Consider the following 25,356-nt stretch of genomic DNA (forward strand, 5'->3'; position numbering starts at 1 on the left):
TCCTTTCTTCCAATTCAAAAGTATATTAACCAGAGGATAATTGCAGGTGTTCTCATCCATAATCTACAGCGACAATAACAAACAGCAGATCAAAAGAAAAGGATCTTGCAGTCTTCCAAAATATTCAGTGCTTTGCGTTTTGTTAGAGCCATTTATCTATCTTTCCTAAAAATTATTAGGTATTGCAGGTGATTGAAATCAAGAGTGAAAGAATATTATTGAAAACTACTTAATAATATACGTTTAACTTGCAAAGCTACAGTAGGCTACATTTTTGTTTAGTATATGATTAAAAAGGAAATCATATTTTTTATTATATAATTTTGTATATGAAAAAGTTCTATACTTGAAGGTAAGTGGTATTTCAACGTGAAAATTATCTAGTCTCCACAGATTTTAGCAAAAGGACTTCAAAATATGAAAGGTACACCAGGCTCCTGCATTTTAGATCACAGAATCATAGAATCATAGAATGGTTTGGGTTGGAAGGGACCTTAAAGATCATGTAGTTCCAACCCCCCTGCCATGGGCAGGGACACCTTCCACTAGACCAGGTTGCTCAGTTCTTCATTCTCCCAGTCCCTGCCTTTGCCTTCTGTGACTTGGGCAGTGTGGCTGGAGCACTTGCTGGTCAAGACTGAGGCAAAAAAGTCATTGAGGTCCTCAGCCTTCTCCATGTCCCAGGTAACCAGGTCTCCTGTTTCCTTCCAGAGGGGGCCCACATTTCCCCTAGTCTTCCTTTTATAACTGACATATCTACAGAAGCTTTTCTTGTTGCCCTTGACGTCCCTGGACAGATTTAATTCTATCAGGGCTTTAGCTTTCCTAACCTGATCCCTGGCTGCTCAGACAATTTCTCTGTATTCCTCCCAGGCTACCTGTCCTTGCTTCCACCCTCTGTAGGCTTCCTTCTTGTGTTTGAGTTTGTCCAGGAGCTCCTTGTTCATCCACGCAGGCCTCCTGGCGTTTTTGTCTGACTTCCTCTTTGTTGGGATGCATCTTTCCTGAGCTTGGAGGAGGTGACCCTTGAATATTAACCAGCTTGCTTGGGCCCCTCTTCCCTCCAGGGCTGTATCCCATGGTACTCTACCAAGCAGATCCCTGAAGAGGCTGAAGTCTGCTCTCCTGAAGCCCAGGGTAGCGAGCTTGCCGTGTGCCCTCCTTGCTGCCCTAAGGATCTTGAACTCCACCATTTCATGGTCACTGTAGGAAAGGCTGCCCTTGAGCTTCACATTCCCCACCAGCCCCTCCTTGTTGGCAAGAACAAGGTCCAGCATAGCACCTCTTCTCGTTGGCTCCTTTATCACTTGGAGAAGGAAGTTATCATCAATGCATTCCAGGAACTTCCTGGATTCCTTATGCCCTGCTGTGCTGTCCCTCCAACAGATATGGAGGTGGTTGAAGTCCCCCATGAGGACCAGGGCTTGTGAACGTGAGGCTGCTCCTATCTGTCTATAGAGGGCCTCATCCGCTCTGTCTTCCTGGTCAGGTGGCCTGTAGCAGAGCCCCACTATAATGTCCCCTGTCCCTGCCCTCCCTTTAATCCTCACCCATAAGCTCTCAGTCAGCTCCTCATCCATCCCCAGGCAGAGCTCCATGCACTCCAGCTGGTCATTGACATAGAGGGCAACGCTCCCTCCTCGTCCCCCCCTGCCTGTCCTTCCTAAAGAGCCTGTATCCTTCCATTCCAACACTCCAGTCATAGCAGCCGTCCCATCACGTCTCAGTGATGCCAATAAGATCATAGCCCTGCAGGCGTGCACACGTCTCTGACTTCTCTTGTTTATTCCCCATGCTACATGCATTTGCATAGAGGCATTTAAGATACATCTATTTTAATATGATAAAGGCACTTTGTAACTGTAATAAGAAAATACTTGCAAAAGCCTGTTAATAAATACCTACTGTCAACAAAAGTTTTACAGAAATATATGTTGACAGTGAAAATATGGAAAAACAAGAAATGAAGTTATAAGCATTTACTTAACAAAAGTACCTTCTACCTACCACACATGACAATAAGGAATTTTTTATGCAAGAAAGTTGTTTACATGAAGAAATATCTATTGGTACAAATGATCCAGCAATGCGGTGTTCCTCACCAGAGAAACTATGCGCTGTTTACTAATTCTTTGAAGTGGCAAAAACACATACATCCTAGTGACATGATTCATAGACAGGTATTTCCATCATAAATATAAAAGAAACCCTACAGGCTGCTGACAGCAATGAAAGGTGAATGAGAGATTACTGAAATACAGCTAAATTGAGGGCAGCTTAAGATACCTATGTTTCAGTTCACTACACCATTTATTTCTTGACAGTTCAAATTTTCGGTATAATCCAAAGGATTTATTTTTAAATCTAGGCACTCATTCATATCAGAGGGCAAAGCTTTAACTCAGTAATCTGGAGCATCAACACTTCTTAGTTATCATAATGGATCCATGATCAGTAGTTTGCAGCAGGTCTCTTGCTCTGATTTGAAAGATCCACCCAAGAAAGACCAAAAACCCAGCTTTGCCTCCTCTAAAATACCACATCATATTTTAAATAAAAAAGTCCACAAAAAATTAAAAAAAAAAGGAAAACATATTTTTTTTCAAATTTTAAAATGTGCAGTATAATTTCTCCATAAGAAAAATATGGCAAGTAGCAGTGAAAACACCAATTCAGGTGAGGCAGACCTGCCATGACAAAACAGGAACAGAAGAATACCTTTCTTCCCCTCAGGCAAAATCCTGAACCAAACTCTGTTCTGGACGTTTTAGGAATAAAAATCCTCATTGTGCAAACCCCTGCTAGTCTACTCTGGACACTGTCAGTTGGAGCCCCTCAGCTGACTTCCAGCAGGGCTACAAGCCTCCCCAAAATTAGTCATCTCAAAGGTACTTTAGATGCAAACCAGACAGTAAGGAAGGCCCAGGACGATGGCCTTGCGCTGCTCGTGGAAACACAGGGGAAGCGACGGTCTCTCGTACAAGTGTCACGCGCTACCTGCTGCTGCCCCCAGCTGCCTGGTCTCTCTGCTGGAAGGGGTCTCTTGAGCACTGATCAACTTCTAGAAGAACGTTGTGGTAACCCAGATTAGAGATTAACAGGCTAGCTATGCCAACTGTCTCTACAGCTCCATTTTCAATTTACCTTGGCTAATTTATTTTTTAATAGCATGCACAGATTTCTTGACCAGAACAATAAAAGATCTCATTTTCATTGAAGGCTCTTTGGTCTTACCCATAGCCCCATCTTCACTTTTCTCCTGTAAACAAGAGCCAGCACTGTTGGAAGCACAGTTCAATACAGCTCATCAGCAAACAACTGGAAGAACTATTGTCTAGAAAGGCAAGGATGGAGGTGAGTGCAAGAAGTGGCACATCTTCACCGAAGGTTTTCCTAAAGAAGGATTTGCTGGGTAATCAACACATGCAAAATCAAAATGAATGTTTGTTGGGAAATTGTTGCTTTTGGACCCTTATACTGGACTCCTTTTTTTCTTTTCAGCTTGGGTGTAAAACAGATAAACTTGAGGAAAAAAATTTGATTCTAAATACAAAAGGAATTCAGAAGGAACAGGGGACTGCAGGGACCTCTTGGGACACCTCTGATCTCCTCATATTGCAGATATGCTATCAGCTGATCTTCTCCATAAACCTATTTAAACTCCACCTTAAAAACAACGGTTTTCTTATAGCTACCACTCTGTGGAAGCCTTTTCCAGAGTCTAATTCCAATGATTAGAAACAAGTTCCTTACTTCTTTCTTCTTATTTCTTTCTCATTTCTCAAAGTAAATACATTTCCAGTCAGCTTGCTTCAATTCATTCTTGTCTTGACAAAATTGTTTCCTTAAAAGCAACCTCACTCTTGTTTATTTTGATTAAAGGCTATTGCTAGATATCATGATATAACTTGACAATAAAGAGAAAAAAGAAAAAGTTGTTGCCTAGAGCTTCTAGAGAGCCAAACTGAAATCAACACATGAAAGGTGTGTTGTCTTTATGGTAACAGTGACAGCACTGGTATCATCCTTGAGCGGGATGGTACCTGCTCACATCTATAAAGCCTAATGACACTAATGCTGCAAATGTTTTCTTTCCAACCGGGAGAGTACGGGACAGATTGTGCATCACATGTACAAGTGCTGCTTCTGAGCACTGGAGGTGCTTTATAATCCCCTTGGCTCCTCTGAGTAAACTGTTGTGTAGTGACCTGGAGACGACAAATCCAGGTACCTCAGCACAAACACATTTTATATTTTAGCACTTTTTCAAAAGGCTGGAAATAGATGACTCACCAGCAATCTGCCTTTGACCCAGTGCTGTGCATAGTGGGTTGAAACTCTCATAGGAGAAGTTATACAGCCAAGGTACTGGGTGATAGATATATTTTGCAGTGAAAATAGTGTTTCATATGAAATAGGCTTGCCCCAATACAAGGGCAAAAAAAACCACCACACCACCAAAACCAAAACTGAGCACTGAGTTAATATAATAAAATAGTATTAACAGGGCAATTATATTTAGAAAAAAAAGACTGTAAAACTCTCTGCTTCCTGCCTTCCAGATCTGCTTGTTGAATGGATTTTAAGCAACATCAGCTGAATCTAGTATTATAAACATTTGAAGTACTTACTACCTCTGGAGACCTGCAAGCCCTTTAAAGCAATTAAGGTTCGGTGTATCTGTGCCAGCCTTAAGCCACTTCCCCAGATAACAGGCATATAAAATAGGACACACGTGCCACAAACCTAAACGGGCAAGAAATAGAAAAGGCCAGCCCCAGATCAAGGAGAACCTCTAAGCAGCAGGATCAGACATGTGAAATGCTTTACTTAAGGACAGTACTCTACGTAGAGGATGCGAAGTCAGATCAGATAATCCTTGCTACAAGAATACACAATAAGACTGGGACCTGGATGGTTTTAGGTTTGGGCATCATTTAGTCGTTTAGCAGGTTCTGATCAGCTACACTTGTGCAAAGCCACTGATGAAGTACCGAAACTTCATGATGATGGAAGTCATCATTTTATATGCAAAGGAAAATGGGGACCTAAGTTGTCATTACTGATTATCATGTATGAGAGTGGTGATAACTGAATGCCTCTCTGAGAAATGACCAAGCTGCATTCACAGCTTGGGTAGTCATAAAAATAACCTTTGTACCTGGACAATGTACAACCCTGACAGAAAAAACAAGCATGCCGCCCCATAGTGCCTTTTGTACATTCCTTTTTAGAACAGAGCCACCTGTCAAAATATACTTGTAGCGTGTAATTTTGTTTTCAACACTCTGAGCTCCAAAAACAATGGGACAGCTTTTCTCTCTCTACATTTTTAATCATTTTAGGATAGTATGCAACAAGTGGCAGACGCTGTGGAAGACTGCATTTTGCATCTCAAGAGCTTGGCAGGCAAAAATATTGAATAAGTCAATCAATACCACTCTTCCTGGGACACATTCAGCCTCAGCACACTGTTGCCTGCTGCAGGGATGCAAGGCAGCTGGAGAGCCATTGCACAATGCCACTCGCAGCAAAGCCATGGGAACACAGGGCTGCCAGGCACACGGCACCAACTCTGGCCTCTACTATTCATTCAAAAAGTAACATATTCACTAAATTGGATAAACTATTAATGAGATGGTAAGTTAAGCTTGTAAATTGGTGGTGGCTAGCTCCAAGACTTTGATGAGCAATTAAGAAACAGCGAGAGCAACTCATCTGTTTCAGACTGTGCCTGAGCCTAGGACCAGCAGCACCTCCTTCCTATTCCAGTGACAGAAAAGTAGGTTAGTGTGACGGGGCCAAACAAATACCACTATAAATCCCATCCCTGATAAGCTGGCCAAGTTCATTCTTGTTTTATTGCACATTGCTCAGGTTTCATCCCAATCCTTTTCTGCATATGTTCTGTATTCCCTGCAGAGCGCCTGGTCTGTGGTAACGTAACTCCTGTGGTTACTTCCCCTTTCTAGCACTGAGATGGCAACAACCAAATGTAGTCATCTGCCCTGAAAAGACTCACAGACCCAATTTAAAGAGAATGTTTAAATATGTAATAACGTATAGAAACCACTAACTCTGGACAGATTGTATTAATGACTTGTGTTTGTGCCCCATCTAGGATCAAGTTCCTTCTAGAAAAATGGGGGCTAGAGCCACTGCACCAAATTCCTTTCTCATTTTTACCTATTAAAATCCACCAGATCCCATGTATTTAGCTGAGAACATAATGAGAACAAAACGAACCACGTGAGCTACGTCTTGCAGTATCTCAGTACCCTTTCTAAAATGCAAACACAAATGTTTGGGCCTGGCAATGATAATTGTTATAGTCATTACTAAAGCCAGAGTTATTCAAGCGACTTCTGAATTGAAGCTTTTAAAGAGTCATAAATTGGGTGCTGGATGATCCTGTTATTTTAAAAAAATGTATTTGCTGTTTCTAGTTCTTCCTCAAATAGTGAGTGGTGCTTGCTTTCCGTAGTTCTCTCGTTACATACTTTACACTATTATAAATACATACAGGGAGTACACATAACTACCCATTTAAATGCATGGCAATATCTATGTGATAAATAGTGGAGGTACACGATGGATTGTAAAGATATATGAGAAATACATTTCATAAGTAACTGGGATTTCCTCACCTGTGGCTGCCCACAAACACATTTCCCACTTATAGGGGAAATGGTCTGATACTCCAAACACCTTAGAGCTGCCATTTGAAAAACTAGCTTGATTACAGATTATTTGTGCCCCAGATACGTGAACACACCTTTCCAGTTCCTACTCTCTCCTGTGCACATCCAAAAGCATACTATCTTCGGTTCTTTAATAGCATCACTGGTTTTTAAAATAACACAAATTTAACGTCCTGTACCTTGGGATGGGATTCATCTTAACTAACTTTATACCTTTATACAGCACAGACGTCTACAGCTGAGCTAGTCACCAGAGGAGCCCTTTGTCATTCACAGGGATAAACTGGCACTTGAAGGACTTGATTCATCTGGCCAACTGTAGATATTTATCTTAGGATAAGACAGATCCAGTACTAGCAGTGACCATGAGGAGATCACTGGATGAACAGCTCTGATGCGGGCATTCATATTGCAGACATTTATGAACTAGGAGGCCTGTCAGAGATGGCTTCCAGACATAGATGCCTAAGACCACTGGAAAAGGGGATGTTTTCAGCTTCTTGGCAGAACTTGACATTTTCTGTCAACCTTTGAAAGCTCAGGATAACCATTAAAAATTGTGTCTATGTTGTTGATGGAAGAGTTTCCTTACTTCACATTGAAAGGTTTTTCAGTCTCCTTGGATTACTGGTAAATTAAGGACTATCACATTCAGAGAGGGGGAAAGGAGTGCCTGTAAATCTCCAAAACCTCCTAAAATTAATTTTTCTGTAGTGAGTAGGGGCTTTAGATGATGGGGCTCCTGCAATATAAATTTTATCAGCATTGTTTTGTTATGGATGCATTACTCACAAGCAGCAAAACAACAAGGAATTTAGGTAGGTCATCCCCAGAGAAATATTAATTGATCTATAATGCACACCACACCTGGTAGCAAACTGTCCATGTATGCATATATATATATATATGAATATGCACTCCCACAACCTCCTCCTCTGCATCTGCTTATTTTAGTGATCTAATTCCAAACTGCTGCTCACCTGCAAACTCGGTGGCAGGATTTTCCAAGGGAAGCTGGTCGTCTTTCTCCTTAACTCAGTATTATGGCTCTTTCACATGGAAGAGAGAAACTGCCTGTAACTCCTGTTCCTACCCTTGCTGAATGGGTCGTTTCAGTGGGGCTGAGGTGGTGCCCTCTCTCTCTTGCTCTTTCTCTCTCTCAAAGAGGTATCTAGAGATACGCTGATGAGAAAGATTAGTGGCTGCCCTCTATTCTGCTACCAGTGGGTTCAAGTTTCCAACAGCGTTGTATTACCTGACCGAAAGACAATGGAATTTTAATTATGTGATGATGGAGGTAGAACTTCCTGAGCGCGTGAGGGAGAATTACAGTAGTGTGATGCTATAACCCCTAACTATAAAGATTATGGATTGAAAGTGAAAGGCTAATGGTCTAGTTGAAATGTCAAGATTTTCTCTAATTCCCCAACCTTTCAACATCTTTTTTGAGAACTGTACATTAGAGGCATTGTGGTTACCTTCTTTTAAACTGACAGGAATCAGTACCGAGATCCTGGCATGTGTTTGGTCCACAGCAAATTATCTTCCTCTTTTATGTTTCCTCCATTTTCAACAAGTCTGACTGGGAATAGATTACCATACAAAGGTATTAACCAAATACGTAGGAAAGTACTGCTGAGAAATGTTAGCAAGGAATAAATTGGTCAATCGAAAATGTCTTTCCTAACTAACTCTGTGGGTTCTGAATATGAAAATAGTTACAGATTACAAGATGATAGGCGCTGATGTGCTTACACTGGTTAGGCTCATATATTTTCACAATTTCTTAACTTTTTACTTACTCTCTCCTCATTACAGCAATACAGAGCCTATTTTTTTCACTCTTCTGGATACAAATTGAATTCCTTTCAGATAGAATGAAAGAATCTGCCTGAGCTGTCAAGTTAAATCAATAGTCCTCTACCACACAGGAGTTAGTGATAAACCCTTTCTTACACAGTACAAATACCTGTTTTCAGTATGCTTCTGATCTGCCAGCAAAATGATATCACAACATTTCAGTCGCTTACCAGTCCAAAAGTTTCACTCCAAAACAATTTCATATAGGGCAAGCCTAGGTTTTTACATAGTGCATAGTGTAGGTTTAATCTGTGTTTCTTTAGACCACTTTCCAGGCTAAAAAGGGTCAATCCTGCAGGCAGTGTTAGACATGGAGACAGTTTTCCTGCCCTGTGAACTCTTTTGAAAGACGGAAGATAGTCTTCCCATTTCACACTGTCAGGAAAAAAAAGGGATGCTTTTCTCTTTTTAACCAAACAACCAAAACTGTGGCACAGGGCACGAGATGGATCTCTGACTGCACGCTGCTTCAGTCTTTGCTTGCTCCATGGCTGTGTTTCGGCCTGTTCCAACTAGCACCCTCCAAGAGGAAGCCTGGGTGTGGTTTGGGGATAGATCACTCCAGCAGCTGCTCCAAATAAGAGTTATAAACAAGAACTTCAACAGCCTCGACTCCCTCTCATGCACTCCAACACAATCATCTCACACGTTTTGTGCTGTCCCGTACAGCATCCTTACCCCTTTGCGTGCCATACACCAAGGCATGCAATCCAAATCCTTCACTTTCCTGCCATCAAAACATTCTCCAGCAACTCTCAACGTGTCTCTTAAAATAAACATTTCGACTACTTAAACCTGAGAAAACATACACAAAAATAACGGTATCTTGGGACACAAGGGAACAACAGGTCCAGTGGAGACCAGGGTCCAATGCTATTTAGGTGTGCACCGAGAGTCAGCCTACTTTAGAGGGGTCTGATCCTAATTAGGACAGACACAAAAGACTCTGTGCTCCGAAGCCTTCTTATTCAGCAGTTAGAATAAATAAAAGAGCCAAGCTGCATCCACATACCCCATAACAGGCAGGACCTGGATGCCTACCTGAGTCCAGGGATTCACATGCAAGAAAAATACCCAGATCACCAGGATTTGGGAGCTCAAAGGTAGATTGCTTATTAGCCTTCTCAGGTGGGTCCCTCCATCTTTCCCCCTAGAATTGTTCTATGGCTGTACAAATAATCAAATATTTATTAGATGGAAAAAAAAGAAGCCCTATGGCTCTGAAGCTTAAATCCCTGCACCAATGTGTGCAAAAATGGGACCTGTTTAAAGACCAGAGTTACTGGAATAAAGTAGACCATTTCCTTCTCTCTGATTTTGACCAGAATCCTACCTTTGATCTGAAAAGCCTTTTGTAAAAATTAACTACAAATGACATGTTTCTGCAAGGAGTTTTCATTTTGTGAGAAAATTCCAGACTAGCTTTACGTGAGGACCACACACTCACATGGACGGAAGATGTTGATGCTGATGAATTGCTGCTTTCAGCTGTAGAATTTAATTATTCTCGTTCTCTACAGCTGGTGTTATTGTGTGGTGATGTGTTTGTCTTCTGAAACCTTGGGGGGGAGGGTGAAATGAATTTTCTACATTCACAGTGCCAAAGGGACAGTTTGAATAAGAAATGCTGTAATAAGACCTGCATGACTATGTCCTCTGGCATGAATGATGAATCCAGGTTCTTTAGATCTTGTTTTCTAGCAGCACTTACAGACTGGAAGCATTTCTTTAAAAACGTTATAGGAAAATTACACTAAAGTTAAGCCTATTTTGACAGACGAAAGAAATGAACTAGTTTATATTGGCTGATTTCTAGCCCGTGTTCCTGAAGCCTTTCCCTTCACTTTTACAGGCCGGCGGGGTCACTAATCCTACTCATTTTCAGTTTGTCAGTCAATAATCACTTACATGGCACTGTGTCTTTGGAAATGACAGCTGAGACAAGATCTGATGCGCAGTCTTCCTTCCTAAATACCAATCTGAGGCGGCTGAAAGGATCGAATACTCTGTATCTGATAATGACACGTTCACCAAGCTTGTCATAAAGAAGGTTTTGGGGAAGTTTACAACACTGCTATGCGGGAAATGTCTCTACTTCGATGGCATAATGAAGTCGTATGAAGCAGACCAGTCCCTGCCATTGGACATTAATGAGAGTCAACATTTTTTTTTTTTTTGCTCTAAGGCATTTTAATTGTATCACAAGCAGAGGCCATCTGGCTTAAGAATGAATATGCAGTATCTGTAGCAGAAGCAGAAATACTTGAGAGGGAAATGGTACCTTCCTGGCTTCCAGCCTGGACAGTACCCATCACTAAAACTGGTGTGTTGCACAGTTGGCTAAATTGCAATTTGATGCCCGACGAATGTCTTTTTAGGCTATTATCATCTTATTAATTAGTTATTGTTTACTAGTTTGGACTTTATCTCTTCAAAAAGAAGATCACTTTATGTTAAAAATTCCTAAGGGATAACATATTTCACTGCACTCTGCAGAGGACTGTGACAGCTCATCAGCTTTTATTTACTGAGAAGTCATAGGGGTAGAAACATTTTTTTTTTTTGAGGAATAAACATAATTTCTCTCTTGCGCATGACAGGTGCAATCCCTGCTTATTAAAAATGTAGAGAAAACATTTGCAAAATGGAAATTTAAAGAACAAGTACCGCAGCAGACAATAACTTTCCTGAGAAAGAATCAAGCTGAGAAAGAATGAAACCATCACTTCTAAAGGGCATGCATTCGTTTCACAAATTTTATGACTGTCACCGGATCCTTTAGCTTGGCCTATCTTATTTCTACAGGGGTGCCTCTCACTGCAGCTTGCTGGGGAAAAAAAAAACCAAACTGATTTGGCAGAGATTTTTCTGAGCCACTTATGAAGACCAGAAGACAATGTTTCACAGTTCCGAGAAACTCAAGCTGTTAATACTTTGAGTAAATTATATGTATGTATCATGGCCTATTTATGAGACTGTAGGTTTATTTGTTTAAGTACCTAAATATCTTGAGGTGGCTCTGAGGCGGATGTTGAGCCGACAGCCTTGTCTGCCACACTGAGCCACCTCAAATACAAGCAGCCCAACGAGAGTGGGGGCCAGGCTGCAATCCCTAGGAGGTATTTGACTTGAATGCAACTGGGACCAGCGCTGGCAGAAATGCATTTAAAGGTAGTGGAGGCTCTGCCACAATATCTTGGAATTAAATCAAACACCATGTTGACTCTCTCCTGAGGGAATGTGATGTGATAAAACCATGATGCATTTCCTCAGCGGAGCTCTCTGGGTTGTGCTGGCTCTCATGAGCGCCAGGTTGCAGTGGGTGAAGCAACTTCCTGCATGCGTTTAGAAACCGCTCCGGAATACTTCAGGGTGATAAAAGTTAGTTGAGTCAATATGATTAGACAGCTATCACCTCATTTTCACTGCATTACTGCCATAATCCTAGAAGGAAGATTCATATATGTGCATTCGGGAACAAAATTCCAGGGGAGAAGAAAACCATAATACCAACTATCAGTTAATATTATCAGACAACTGAATTTTCTTGTACTTGCTTTCTTACTTTTCTCAGGGGAAATTTACCCTAGTGCACAACACCGACACAAGACCTGCCCAGGCTTGAATGCTGGATACTATGGCACTCAGCACAGTGCTACTGAAATCACCAGGCAGGCTTTCAACGTGAGCTTGCTGTAGAGCTAAACATTGCCTTGTGATGCAGTTCTGCCGGAGCTGAACAGGGCATACCTATGTGATGAAGTGCTCCTGAATGTGAGAAAGGAAGGCAAAGTCAATCCCGAATACATAAACATATCTTAAGCAATAAGCAATAAGCAAAGCGTAGAAGTTGGAGCTGTAACTCAGAAGTCTAAGGGAGGATGGGAAGAGTGATAGTAAGAGTTTCCCTCTCCTTTGGCTTATAGAAAAAACATATTGAGTGTTATATAAAAATGTGAAAATCTCAACCTCGACAACTGAAGCATTCAGCTATCCAAACCTGAAGTTATTCTGACTCAAAAAGCAATTGATGCATGTGCTTTTCAGCCAGTACACACATCGCACTTCCATGCAAGTCAGTATGTCTGTCCGTCACCTGTTGCAAGGCAGAATTCCTTTAGAGCAGTATCTCATCCAAAGAATAGGAAGTGATCGGGAACTATCGGTGGCATTATTATTAGAGCTGTAAGTATGAGACTCCTTCTTGTGATAAATCCAAACTCATTTTATTTGTGTTCAGTGACATCCCATTCAGTGTCTAAACATGGTCAGTATAACACAAAAATGTCTCCCTGGGCACACCAATAAAACTGGATGGGATTGAGTGCTGTAAACAAGAAGAGACTCAATTCTCACTCTCAGACACAGAAATTTTGTCAGAATTTTGTGGCTCTAGAGGAAATGCTGAGCACAACCTAAACATCTACATGAAACTGTTATGTTAGCAAGGTGAAGTAAGTCCAATGAAAAAACACCACCACCCGAGACTGATATTTAAAATGGCATTCACAAGAGGCAAAACAAGTTTAATATATACGGTCTGGCAAAGCTGCATTCTGCTTCTTTAAGAATGCATTACATATTATGAGCATTCCTATTACAATTTTATTGCAATATTCAAGGTGTACTCAGAAGATACTATTAATTTTTTTAAATATGGGTTTATTTGTTTGCATCTTATTTTACAGCCACTCTTCCAGCCTCCAGTTTCATTTCTAAAATTAAAGCTAGTGATATTTCCATATCAAAGTTTAAAATTAATTTGCTTTGTGGGACATGCCCCTTGATCTAAAATACTTCATTTTAATTAGGACATTTAATTTTCTCTAATGGAATCAGGTTCCATTCACTTAATCCAAAACTACTTTCTGAAAGAGTTACAAGCAGTACATTTTCTCAGCATAAGTCCTCCTAAGGCTTGTCCGCATGAGGAGATTGCACCTACGCAGCTAAACTGATTGCAGATCGATCTACTTACAGCACTACAAAATGTTACTGAAGTTAACTGTAACTGGGTCTGCCCCACTTCTGGATTGGTTTTATCAAACAGCTTTAAGTCTCGTAATGCAGACCAGGAATAGATAATAGAAAATCAGGTACCATCACAAGTATGTGTTAGGATGAAAAAACTAAATGAAAATTGTCCCACCTCCCAGAGCATGAGTGTCCAGAACCGCACAACCTGGAGTATGGCCACTTCCCACCACCATTTTTGTACAGCTTCCTTCTTCCCTTTGCCCTCTTCTCTGTAATGTGTTGCGTACATGTAGACTGTGCCAGATCATGTCTGCTTCTCATTAAGAGGACACACAAGACATTTCCAAGGAACACTTTGCATATTCTGGCTCTGTGTTAGGATGATGTTCTGCCCCCATGCAGGCACAAAGGCGCACGGATAGATCAGGGCAGAGATAATCAGTGCATGGGCACAGACAGTGAAAGGCATTCTCTTCCCTTACTGTGAGAGCTCGCTCCCTCCATTTAAAATAAGTGTTTGTTCTGGGGAAGTTCTGTCTTTACCAATTTTGTTCATCTCATCAGCGCAGAGAAATGCAATAAATACCATACATTATGATAAACTCTGAAACACCTTCAGCTCCGTGCTGATGACAGCTCTCACAATGCAGGGGCACGGCAACAAAATGATTTAAAAAACTGCATACCTTGAAAAATAGCCAGGCTGTCATCCATTTGGCCACTTTTACAACCCAAAAGACATGCTTGTAGAGCTCAGTATTCACTACTCCAGGGTCTACTACATTAGCAGTCACATGGCTTCCATTTGCAGTCAGAAGATGCTGTAGTCGATAGGTAAATAACACAAGGGCAAGTTTACTTTGGGCATAGGCTCCATGGGGTGAATACGAACATCTGTATACAAGAGAGAAATAGAGAGGGAGATGCACATAAAAATAGTCAGAAGGAAAACAGAATTGCCCAAACATCAAGTGTACTGCATTTTGCAATATCCAGCAAACAAACAGCTATACATTGAGTCGTCAAAAGAAACAGCTTATCACTGGCAGGCGTGTTGTTTGCTGGAGTTGTGGTGATTATTCCGTCAGACACGAAGTCTGATTTATGGCAGGAAAAAAAATTAAAATAAAATTACACAGTACCTGCCAGAATCTCTATGTCAAACAATTTAAACTAGAAATGCTGAGGCACCAGTCTCCAGGATATCATCACTTAGAGGCCCTCAAACTACTCTCCCCTTCCTCACCACCCTCTTCCCACACATACCCTGTTCCCACCCAGTAAATCCATGCCTGATCATACTACTCCTGGTTATTATTATTTGTATTGTAGCAGGACCTACTAGTTTCTGACGAAGGCTCCTGTGTTGGGCACAGTACAGGTGAGTAAGGCAATCATTGCACCTGCCCCAGTGACACACCAGATTACGCACAGCTAAAGAGATGGATAAAAAGATGGGGCAAGGAGAGCAGCTGCGAGTGTAACCACAGTTATGCCATATACAGCCTTTAGAGCAAAGATGGCTGGCTGAGTCTGTGCCAAACAGGAGGTGCGACGAAGGCACACAAATACTGGGACTTATGGCAAAACATTACTTGTTGAGACTCCCATGCACCTCTCTCATCTGGATGCTGAATCTGCCTTTCTTTCAAGTCCAACTTTCTAGGAACTGCTGATTAGTTGGGTTTCACTGCAGCAGTATTTTTTTTTTTTAAATGAGCAGGCTAGTTCCAGGCAAATTAGCAGGTATGTCACTTAAAATGCTCCTCCCGACTGGGGCCTCAGCATCACTTCCACAAATTCCTATGCCATGACAATTCACTCTTGTAATTACTACAGCCTCTCATCTAACCTTTTTTGTGCTTAGCAGAACCAAAGGTAATTCCTGGCATTACAGACAGCTCATAGGCAAAGCAGGCGGGAGCCTAAAGCAACGGGCTCCTGCGGGCAGCAAAACAGCTCTGGTCCCCATCCCCTTTGCCTCTGCCAGAGCCTGGGGAAGCGGCGCTGCCTGCTGCTGCTGCCTATGTGGAGCCAGGGGTTAGGGTCCATGGGGCAGCTGCTGCTGCTGGTGGAGGGAGATAGAGGGGCACCCACCCAGGAGCAGATCTCTCTTTCCCAGCTCTCTCCTCCCCCCTAGTTGTTATCCTGCCTCTGTGACAGCCGCAGCTACAGCTCCATCCTCTATACCTTCACCCTTAGTGCAGCAAATGCCCGGGCTGGGGATGCTCCTACTCTGCTGAAAACCCTGCCTGTGGTTTTCTGTGGTTGCTACTACGTGCAAGGTTTTTATTTTGAATGAATAGCAAATAGGTCTCAGAGTTCTTTTCGTTATCTCATTCTTGTTGAATACCTTATTTATAATATCCTGTACGCTTCACCACAGAAAGCACTGGATGCCAGCAAACAGGCTGACTCTCTGCAGAGGTCAGAAGCTACTGAAGCAATTTAACAGTTCGTGTTATCTGAATGGACTCAGAAACTTCAAGACATAATGGTAAATCGTATAGCTCAGCTACAGGAAGTAAAAGACAACACCACTGAATCTCCAGTGCATCTCTTCCCCCCCCCCCTTCTTTTTTTTCCCTGTTCTATTCTTGTTCAAGCAAATCATAAACAAACAGGCTACAAAAGCATTATATAAATTGAGAGAGAATAAAAAAGGACAGCTGATCATAAACAGCCCTTGCACCAATGAACGGCCTGAGCTGTAATGTGCTGGATAACGTAGCTCCATCATCATAAAGATATCACCTGCGCCTCAGGGTAAAATGGCCTATTTCAAGAATAAAGAACAATCACTGCATGAATATAAAAGTGACTTGGCATTAGTCAGGAAATTGCAGTTACATTTTAAATTCAGTAACGTCCGTGCTCTGATCTGAGACACTCAAAATGTCACCTTATGCTTCATGCATATTTCAACCCTTTTAACTTGAAGGACCAGATCCTCAGCCGCTACGAGCTTCCCTTGCGCAGCCGCGCGGGGCAGAGCTCACGCCACCCATGGGAAGAAGCACTCTTCCAAAGCCGCCTCTGGCAGCCAGCTGGCAGCCAACCCTGGCACTTCTCCATCGGTGCCACCATTCCCCCACCGGTGGAGAACACAAGCTGGGGCACGGGACAAGCTTCCTGAGTTGAATTAGAGTGATCTTGTCTGGCAAGCGGCTCACAGGGAAGCAGGGTTGGGGACTACTCTGACTTGTTCTGCCTGGGTCTAGTCTGGCCGTCAGTAACCTTCAGATGCTGGGCAGGAGGACGGTGAACGCTCCCCATGACTTCCCATTCCCACATTTTGTGCGAGTGCTGTTTTGACTTACCTTGTGGCAATGAAGCATGAACTACAAGGGCCGGATCCTCAAAAGCCTTGTACTTTGCATACATATCTATGTCAGAGAAACACGAGTGCTGAGAAGATATAAAAAGCTATCCAATTAGCGAGGAAGCCTTTTATATCACAGTGCAGAGATGCAAATGATTTGCAAGGCAGCGGGGAATCAGACTTCAATAACATACTATAGATATGAAGGATATAAAATTGGATACGCAGAGCAGACACTTTTGGCAGAACCCCTGCAATGATCACCTGCTCTCTTCCCATTTTCTCTGTGTGTGCTTTTTGCTTTCCAGGAATCTGACATCAATGGACTATGTAAGACAGAGGAATAACCTGTGACACAGAACTGACAAGGATTTTCGTTGAACAACTGTTTTGTTTGTGAGACCTCATCTTATTAGAATCATGTTGTCTAAATGCCACGTTGGAAAAAAAAATCAACACTGGTTACTTGATTTCATTACATCCAGTCCTGACTTTATGCATCAGAAAAATAGGAGCACGTAGGCTCCTGTACGTGTACCACGACTGCATCTCCCATACACACACATGTAGAATCACAGAACGGTTTGGGTTGGAAGGGACCTTTAAAGATCACCTCGTCTACCCCCCCTGCCATGAGCAGGGACACCTTTCACTTGATCAGGTTGCTCAAAGCCCCATCCAACCTGGCCTTCAACACTTTCAATGAAGGGGCATTCACAACTTCTCTGGGAAACCTGTTCCAATGTCTCACCACCCTCATTGTAAAAAATTTCTTCCTTATGTCCAATCTAAGTCTACCCTCTTTCAGTTTAAAACCATAAAATGTATTCCTCTTACACATGGAATTATCTGGCTTTAAAGCCTATGCATCTAAATCTAGCTCTCTTGATGCTCTATGCTCTGTATGTACATTTTCTACACTGAATGAAAGTATAATTGTATACTAAATAAAATAATATTGACATTACGCATTTCCACATTGCTTTCATTTTCTGAAGGCTCTAAAAGCTTTCTGAAATGAAAGTGCATACAAGAGGCCAACCAGCCCAAAGCAGAACACAGCTTACCAGCAAACTGTGCTGGCACACCAGTGCACAGAAGGTGCCTGTGATGCTTGAACCCCTGAGGACACAGGGTATCGATGCTTCACAGCAAGGCAGGCAGACTCTCAAGCAGAGAAACTCTGCCTCCTAACTAGGTGGCCAGCCAGGCAAAAGACTGGTAGCTCCCAGCTCCCAGTGGTATATACGCATGCTGGCCAGTCGGCTAGAGAGCTAGGAGGTACTGGTGTTCGACTGCCCAGGGATCCATCCTAATAAATACTGCCCACCAGGCTCGAGCTATGCCAGACAGCATGTGCTGTGGTATGGCAAGCCTGTGCATGGTCAGCAGCTAGGAAAAGCGGAGCAAGAACTCGGTGGGAAGTTGTCCAGTGGGAAGGAGTGGCATGCCTGGCATCAGTAGCTTGGAGAAGTTCATGCTCACCCACTCATTTGAGTGGGGCTCTCTGTGGACCCCTCTTCCTACCATGGAAAACAGTCTCTGGGGGATGACCCTCCATAGCATTTTGCCGAGTCGGTGCTGATAAAATACGGCAATGCACAACTCATTAAATGGAAACTACAGGAGGAGTTAAGGCAGACAGAATTTAATTAGCTGCTTTGAAATCCGGCCAAGAGAGCAGCAATATACAAGACCTTCTCCTTCCTTTTAAAATAATGTTTTATTGATTCTATACTGATGAATAAAGGATCAGGATAAGGCAGGCTATGCATTTTCTGTTCAATTAATTTTTAGCAGAAATTCTTATTTTTGGCTTAAGATTTTTTGCAACATAGACTGACAAGTTTGAATTGTCATTACAAAAATTAGGGAGGAGAAGAGAAAGGGATTGTTTTGTATTTTTGCCAAAACAAAATAAGTAAGTATTCAATTCTGGAGTGAGTGAGTGAGTGCCTTGTGGTTTGCTGATTTTTTTTCTTTTTTTTTTTTTTTGTTCTTTTCCACCAGAAGCTGATTTTACCACTCATCTCCATGGTGCTGTCTCCAGCAGCAGTCTCCCTAGCATGCTGGGGCAATGTATTTGTAAAAAGTAATGAGAAGCCAAATTTCAAACCGGAGCCTGCAGTGGCTAATGAGGTGTTTAAATACGGACTCAGCTGCTGCCCAAGTTTGAAAACTGGATCCATGTTTAGCACTTCCCTTGGCAGCCAGTCTTACTCTGGTTTCTTTTCTGGCTGGCTTTAGTTGGTCTGTGTTCTGCAGAGGTCTCCCATTTACGTCCAGCGATACCATGTTTAGTGAAGAGCATTAAGTCAGCTCAGGGCACCCACTGAGTGATAGGGGAAACAAAATTGCTGCTTGGCACAGACCACTTCCTCCACACCTCCTGTGCACAGGCTCTCATGCTGCTCTCGCCTTTTTCTCTTTCATTAACGGTTGCTTTTGCATTATGCACGCATGTGGAGGAAGCGGATACAGACCGACTGAAAGAAGAGTGCAGTGACAGCACCCGTTCCCTTCCCCACCACATCTTGCTTCAATAAAAGGCTCAAAGGACCTGTGACCATACTGACCAACACACAGCTACATTTAACCTGGCCGGTGCTAGCAGTGACGTTTTCCTGATGTGGAGCTCTTTCAGACCGCACTTGTCTTGCGCATCTCATCCTCCCCTCACCCATCACCACGCTCCCCAATTTCCAGTGTGTTAATTTGCCTGGAGGGCAGAGTGCTCCAAGATCAAACTGCAGAACAACCCGATTGCTATGTGCTCCATTAAAAGACAAGTGATGCAAAACGTGGGTGACATGCTGGAGTTTTTAATGAAAGGCCACACAAAATTTCAATATATGCCTTAGGATGAATCAGTGAATTAAGCAAAACACAGAGTTGCTGTATTAAAATGACTAAAGTTTCCTAATGATTTATGTATTAATCTTGCAATACATCATCACCATTGCTTAGTCAAGAATATAAAAGACTATTATTAAACACTCATGAAGCTTTCACAGTCTTAAATTTTCTTTCTCCAGGGAATGCAGCACAAGACTTTTCAAGATTTTTGATAGATTTTGCAGTTTATTTTGAAGCAGCTACAGAAATATATTGTGCAATACAGATATGTCTTTTCTGGTTATCATAAGCAGTTTCTTTCTCTTTTCCTATAATAAACCAAAGCCTGAGTCCTAAATATTGCTTATTAGATTTAAGCAGACTTTCTGACAGTACTACATATATTTATCCCGTGAACACATTTGCTGAGTCTCATCAATTGTGAATTTTCCTCAATACAAAAAAAAAAAAGAAATACAGAGATGGAGAAACGAGAGAGTTGGAGAAATTAGAATACATGTATTACCACTGAAAACTAGGGGTTTGCCAGTTGAAAGAAATAAGCATATGCATTAGTAAAACAAAACTGAAATCTAAAGTGTTAACGTATCTACTTATTCAGATGTTGTTACAGTTATGTTTTGTACAGTAGCTGTCCTGTTACCAACTACTACTATATGCTACTGTACAGTCACCCATTTCTGGTGCCTGGGCATTTTGGGTGTTCACTGAACAACTATACTTCTTCATGTACATTTCTTTCATATACTTGATATGTAGCCTTTTAAAAAAATATTTATAAATATATAACAGTGAAGGTGGCCTTAGCATACCCCCATGTATTTGAACTGGAATACACTGGCAGCTGCAATTTCAGTGAATAAGGACTCAAGCATTAGGGGCTCCTGAAGCACCCTCATGACCCTGTGATGGACATGTTGGAAAGGAAGGCTACAAGACTGATAAATGAAATTAGTGGTTCTACACAAGCTGAAAAGCAAATCCTTCATGTCCTAATTGGTCGCACGGGGGTTACTTAAGCAGCCAGAGGCGGGTGGCACTTTCAGAGCAGCCCACCTCGCCCTTTCATTCTGACCCATGGACAAGGACTGACCACGTCTCAGAGCTTCCCCCTCTCCCTGCAGCGAGCCCCTCAGTGCCATGTGCTGCTCACACACAGCTCTGGCCAAAACTGGGCCTTCTCTGGCATCTTTCAACAGTGGTAAAATAATAGCATTTTTCCTCTTAAAATTAGAGGATAAGTATAAGGGTCGAAGCTCAGAGCTGGGAGATGCTCTCTCTCTCTAAGAGGCAAAACATTGGTCATGGTCTCAGTAGCTGATTTCTCTGCAAGTCAGTGACTCCTGCCTTGTGCTTAACCCACAATTCAGTAGGAGAGACAAGCTGGAAGCTGGGTTGTGTTGGGTATTTTTAAAGCCATGCTTCCCAACTTTCAGCACTTCGCTGTATAAATACATAGCATTCAGTAACTAGCCCCTTGTTATAGCTTGTAGGAAATGCAGAGGGAACAAAAATTAATTTTGTCTTTGGAGGACTACATTTAATGAAGGAACCTGGAATGTATTTATTATAAAAATATTTACAAAAGGCAAAATAAGCAGGGGCTTGTCATCCTGGGCATTACTGTCATCCAGATGGAATCAATGCAACATTTTTCATTTGACTGATCCCTCCTCCTAATGGTAGGAGGTGAGATGTCAAGAGCCCTCCTGCTCTACTGATTGCCTTGCTGTGTGCAGCTCCATTGCTGTGTGCTCAGCACAGTTCTCAAATGTATCAAACACAGACTCGAAGGCTGGTCTTCTCAAAGTCTCACCAGAATCAGTATCTTAAAAAAAAGTATAATTTTTCTGTTTGTGTACAGTTGGTGTTAATTTCAAATGTTTTTGATGATTTTAAGTATTGATGGCTGTCATGGTTTAACCGAACCGAAACCAGGACAACGGCAAGTTCAAGCTGTAATTATTGTAATTCCATTCTCCCAGGAAATAAATCTCTTTATAAAGAATGATATAAATTGCTTGTTCTGAAGCATGATTTTTCTACAGTTGGTTCATATGATGCAGAGTTAAGTACTTGCTAATATTTGAAGTGGTATTTGAGTATAATGGTATCCCTTCATTCAATTAAAAATCTCCATCAAACAAATGAATGAGTAAATAAATAGAAGCAAGCAAGGTTTTGCATTGCTGCAGCCAAGAAACAGATCAAGGCTTCAAGACCTGCATTCTGTGTCCTCGTGACCCTTTTGAGTGATGGGGAAACATCATGGCCACATATCTTTTCATATTATCTCTTGGATAATCTGGATCTCAGGTTATTGAAGATTGTCACACATCTTTTAAGATTATCTCTTGGATTATAACAAGAAGAGCTCTGAGGCACTCTCCACCCACTTGTGGAAAGCTTCCTAACTCTCCCGCAATAGAGCTTTTAAGTTGAAGGAAGCAATGGGTCTTCTTATGGTTTCTTCCCTTCTACCAGAACACACATAGGGCCATAAAATGGCCCAGTAATAACTTGAACAATCCCAAATCTTATCTCTGTTTTGATAAAACCACCTTAAAACTGGTGTACACTTTTGCAGACCAGCTGCAGATTCTGGGCTTTTCATTCTGGGACTGAAAAGGAACTGTAGGGTCTGGTTTTGCATAACAAAGTGCTGCCATTTCAGATCCAGTGCAGTGCACCAAATGTGGTTAGCAGATTTCCAGTAGACTACATGAAATGTGTTGGTGTATATGTGAAGATAATGTAAGGTTTCACTTTGTGGTGGGCTGAACCCACTGCACTGCCTTGGAGTTGAGGAGGCGCCAAATGTGTTCTGCAAGTGCAAATGTTCACCACACTGAAGGACTGGTCTGTCTTACCAGGGGAAACATGGCTTGAATGTGCACACAGACTGCAAAATCCTTTTTCCTCTGAGATGTCTATAAATACTGGCAGAAAATCCTGCGCCATCACTCTCTGTCCACAGAAGCAACACAAGATTATCAAGTCTGGCACAACAAAATAATTTTAAAAATCCATTTTTGTTTGTTGAAACAATCTAACAACTTCTGCTTTTTCAAAGTTTTCTTATGTAGTGAGAATATGAATATCACAGCATCAAACTGAGAGGTAAAAGTAACTCCCAGTACATGAATTAAGACAAGGAATAAGCTCATAAAGACAGACAACTATTTGTTAAAAAAAGTCATGAGAAGTCTTCCCCTCTGTTAGAAGACCTTTCTAGGTTGAAGAAGAAATACAGCTGAAATGCCAACAGGTACAGGAGAGATTAAAATGTGGAAGTTTTCTGCACCCATGAAATGACTCATAGTCCATGAATAACGTACAGTGGCTCAAAGTGGTCCACAGCCAGCATTGCAAAGTGGTTATTTCAACGTACCATAAGGGACAGTGCCAGCAATCACTTTCTCTACCATTTAGCTTTAGAGTTGGTTTTTGGTTTTGTTTTATAAATTTCCCAATACTGTGTCACCCTGGAACACTGTAAACAGAGATCTGTAATGGAAAACCAAGCATTTCCTAAGAAGGGGCACGGCCTGGGGCCAGAGTGCATGAGATCTCTTCCACTTGCAAACACATCAGAAGCAAGTGAAGTCAGGCAGGTTTGGCTTTCCAGGAAATGATGAGAAGTTTCATGTCCAAACCCTGAAAAACCAACACACAGTCACAGAGCTGCCCTGCCCTAGCCCTCACTGAAAAAAGAACTAAAAGATACTGCTGCGTTGGCAGACTGATTGATTTTTAGTGGCAATTCAGATACTGAACACCCCTCCTTTTGAGCTGAGAATCAAAAGATGTCATGCAAAACTCATAATATTTTAATTTGGGCATTTCTGCAGTGCTGTATTATAGCTAGCACGACTGTTAAAAGCTCTTGAGATTCTCAGAAAGCTACTGTTAGCCACAGTGCTCCTTGATCTCTGTCCTTCTTGGGAGGCTGAGATGGTACTGTGTACAGCCAGTCTCCACCTCCCATGACAAGAAAAGTAGGGCAACCACAGCACCTGACACATAACGAGAACAGAAGAAATGGAGCAATGAAGCTACAACTATATAAGACATTCTGGCAGCATTAAAACACTCAGGGACTAAAATATTTTACTTTTACAGTGATTTATTTTATTTAGAAAGTATATTTTTAATAAAACTCACATTTCTTATAGAGAACTTGATTTAATCAAAAGACTGATTTTTCTTCACAGGTTTAAGTATTCAAATGCTTGGTCTGCTTTTGAACAGATGAAGTTCTCCTTCGCTGAAAGAAGAGGTTTAGGACGGGGAGCAGAGAAAAGGTTAAGAGTTATCATTTGTAATTGCAGAGGCAGAAATCTGCCTTTGCCTCCCTCCACTACACCTCATAATCCTTAATGCACGTGGCAAGATCTGGGATGTACGGTTGAGAAGAACCAGGAGCAACAGCAGGGCTGAACCCAGGGGGGATTTTTGGAAGGTGAGCTGATCATTTTGACCATTTCTCTTAACACGTTATTCCAAGGATTTACAGGCATGTGTGCCAGCTTTCCCCAGCTACCCTAGGGAGCTCGAAGGACAACTCCACTGAAAAGGTACTGTGAGGATGGTGGTAGTCAAAGCAATTGAGATGAATGCTAAAACCATTTGAATAATCACCCAGGACCTGAACTCCAAAGCTTTTAAGCTTCACTCAGCCTTCATGAGTTTTTGTGCTCACAGGGAGATGTTAAACTAACCTTACCCTCTCAAGGGTGACAAGCTATCTCCACTCCGCTTTCTCCGCCAGCCCCTTTTGCCTTCTCTGTCACACGAGTGCAGTACATTAACTTCCAGATTACCATTGAACCATCTTGCCGTTTTGGAAAACAGCACGTTACGAGATCACGTCTGTGTGCCACAGAGAGGTGACTTCTCCCACCCAACCCACTGTGCAGGGAGAGGCTGAGCAGCAGGAACACCCATATATCACATACCTCCCAACATGTTGCAATTTTGAACTAGTTCAGAAACACTGTGTCCTACTAAATCATTAATCATTATTAATAATCCTTTGTTAAGACCATTAATCCCTTTTAGACAAGAAGGAATTTAACATTGTGACACACAAAGTAGCTACATTTAATTTCCCTGAATACATTAGTCTGGTGTTACCTTTGTGATGTAGTGTTACACTGTGTTATTGTTCTTCAGAAACCAATGAACCCTAAAAGTGTTTTGATTAGACAGAACGAAAATACACCAATAAATGTAAAATTAAAACTTTCCAAAGTTGGCATCCTGACTTAAATATTTCTCCATTATTGGTTGCAGTAATGGATAGGGATCACGTGTGGCCTGCAACATGGATAAAACACTTGCTGCATATGAACTAAAACTCTGTCTTTTGGATTGATGAATTGGTCTGCTGATATAATAGCCCATTTACTTTTTTTAATTAATTTATAGAATTTGAGATCTGTGCCTTCACCAGTACATTCATTTTCCAGGCCAGCAAGTCAATTTTTGCAATTAATGCTAATTGCTGCAAACGCAAGGGATCATTTTGCAAGGCAGCAAATCCTTTTGCATTTATACAGAAAGCATTTTGCAAAGAAGGACTGAAATCCTTATGTATGTGCATTAAGCATTTGAATACTTATCATCTAACTATAGACA

At 41.8% G+C, this 25,356-nt stretch overlaps 1 protein-coding gene across 2 annotated transcripts in view; it reads right to left on the bottom strand.

The window, feature by feature from the left end:
• The window catches only part of DHRSX (dehydrogenase/reductase X-linked), a 172,170-nt gene that overhangs the window by 17,324 nt on the left and 129,490 nt on the right, over positions 1-25,356 (bottom strand). For both annotated transcript variants that reach the window (XM_050904000.1, XM_050904007.1), the window contains one exon: positions 14,225-14,432. In XM_050904000.1, the coding sequence (XP_050759957.1) occupies positions 14,225-14,432 (208 nt within the window). The remainder of the gene's footprint in view (positions 1-14,224; positions 14,433-25,356) is intronic.

Source organism: Gymnogyps californianus, chromosome 1, assembly GCF_018139145.2.
Source record: "Gymnogyps californianus isolate 813 chromosome 1, ASM1813914v2, whole genome shotgun sequence".
Taxonomy (NCBI): Eukaryota; Metazoa; Chordata; class Aves; order Accipitriformes; family Cathartidae; genus Gymnogyps; species Gymnogyps californianus.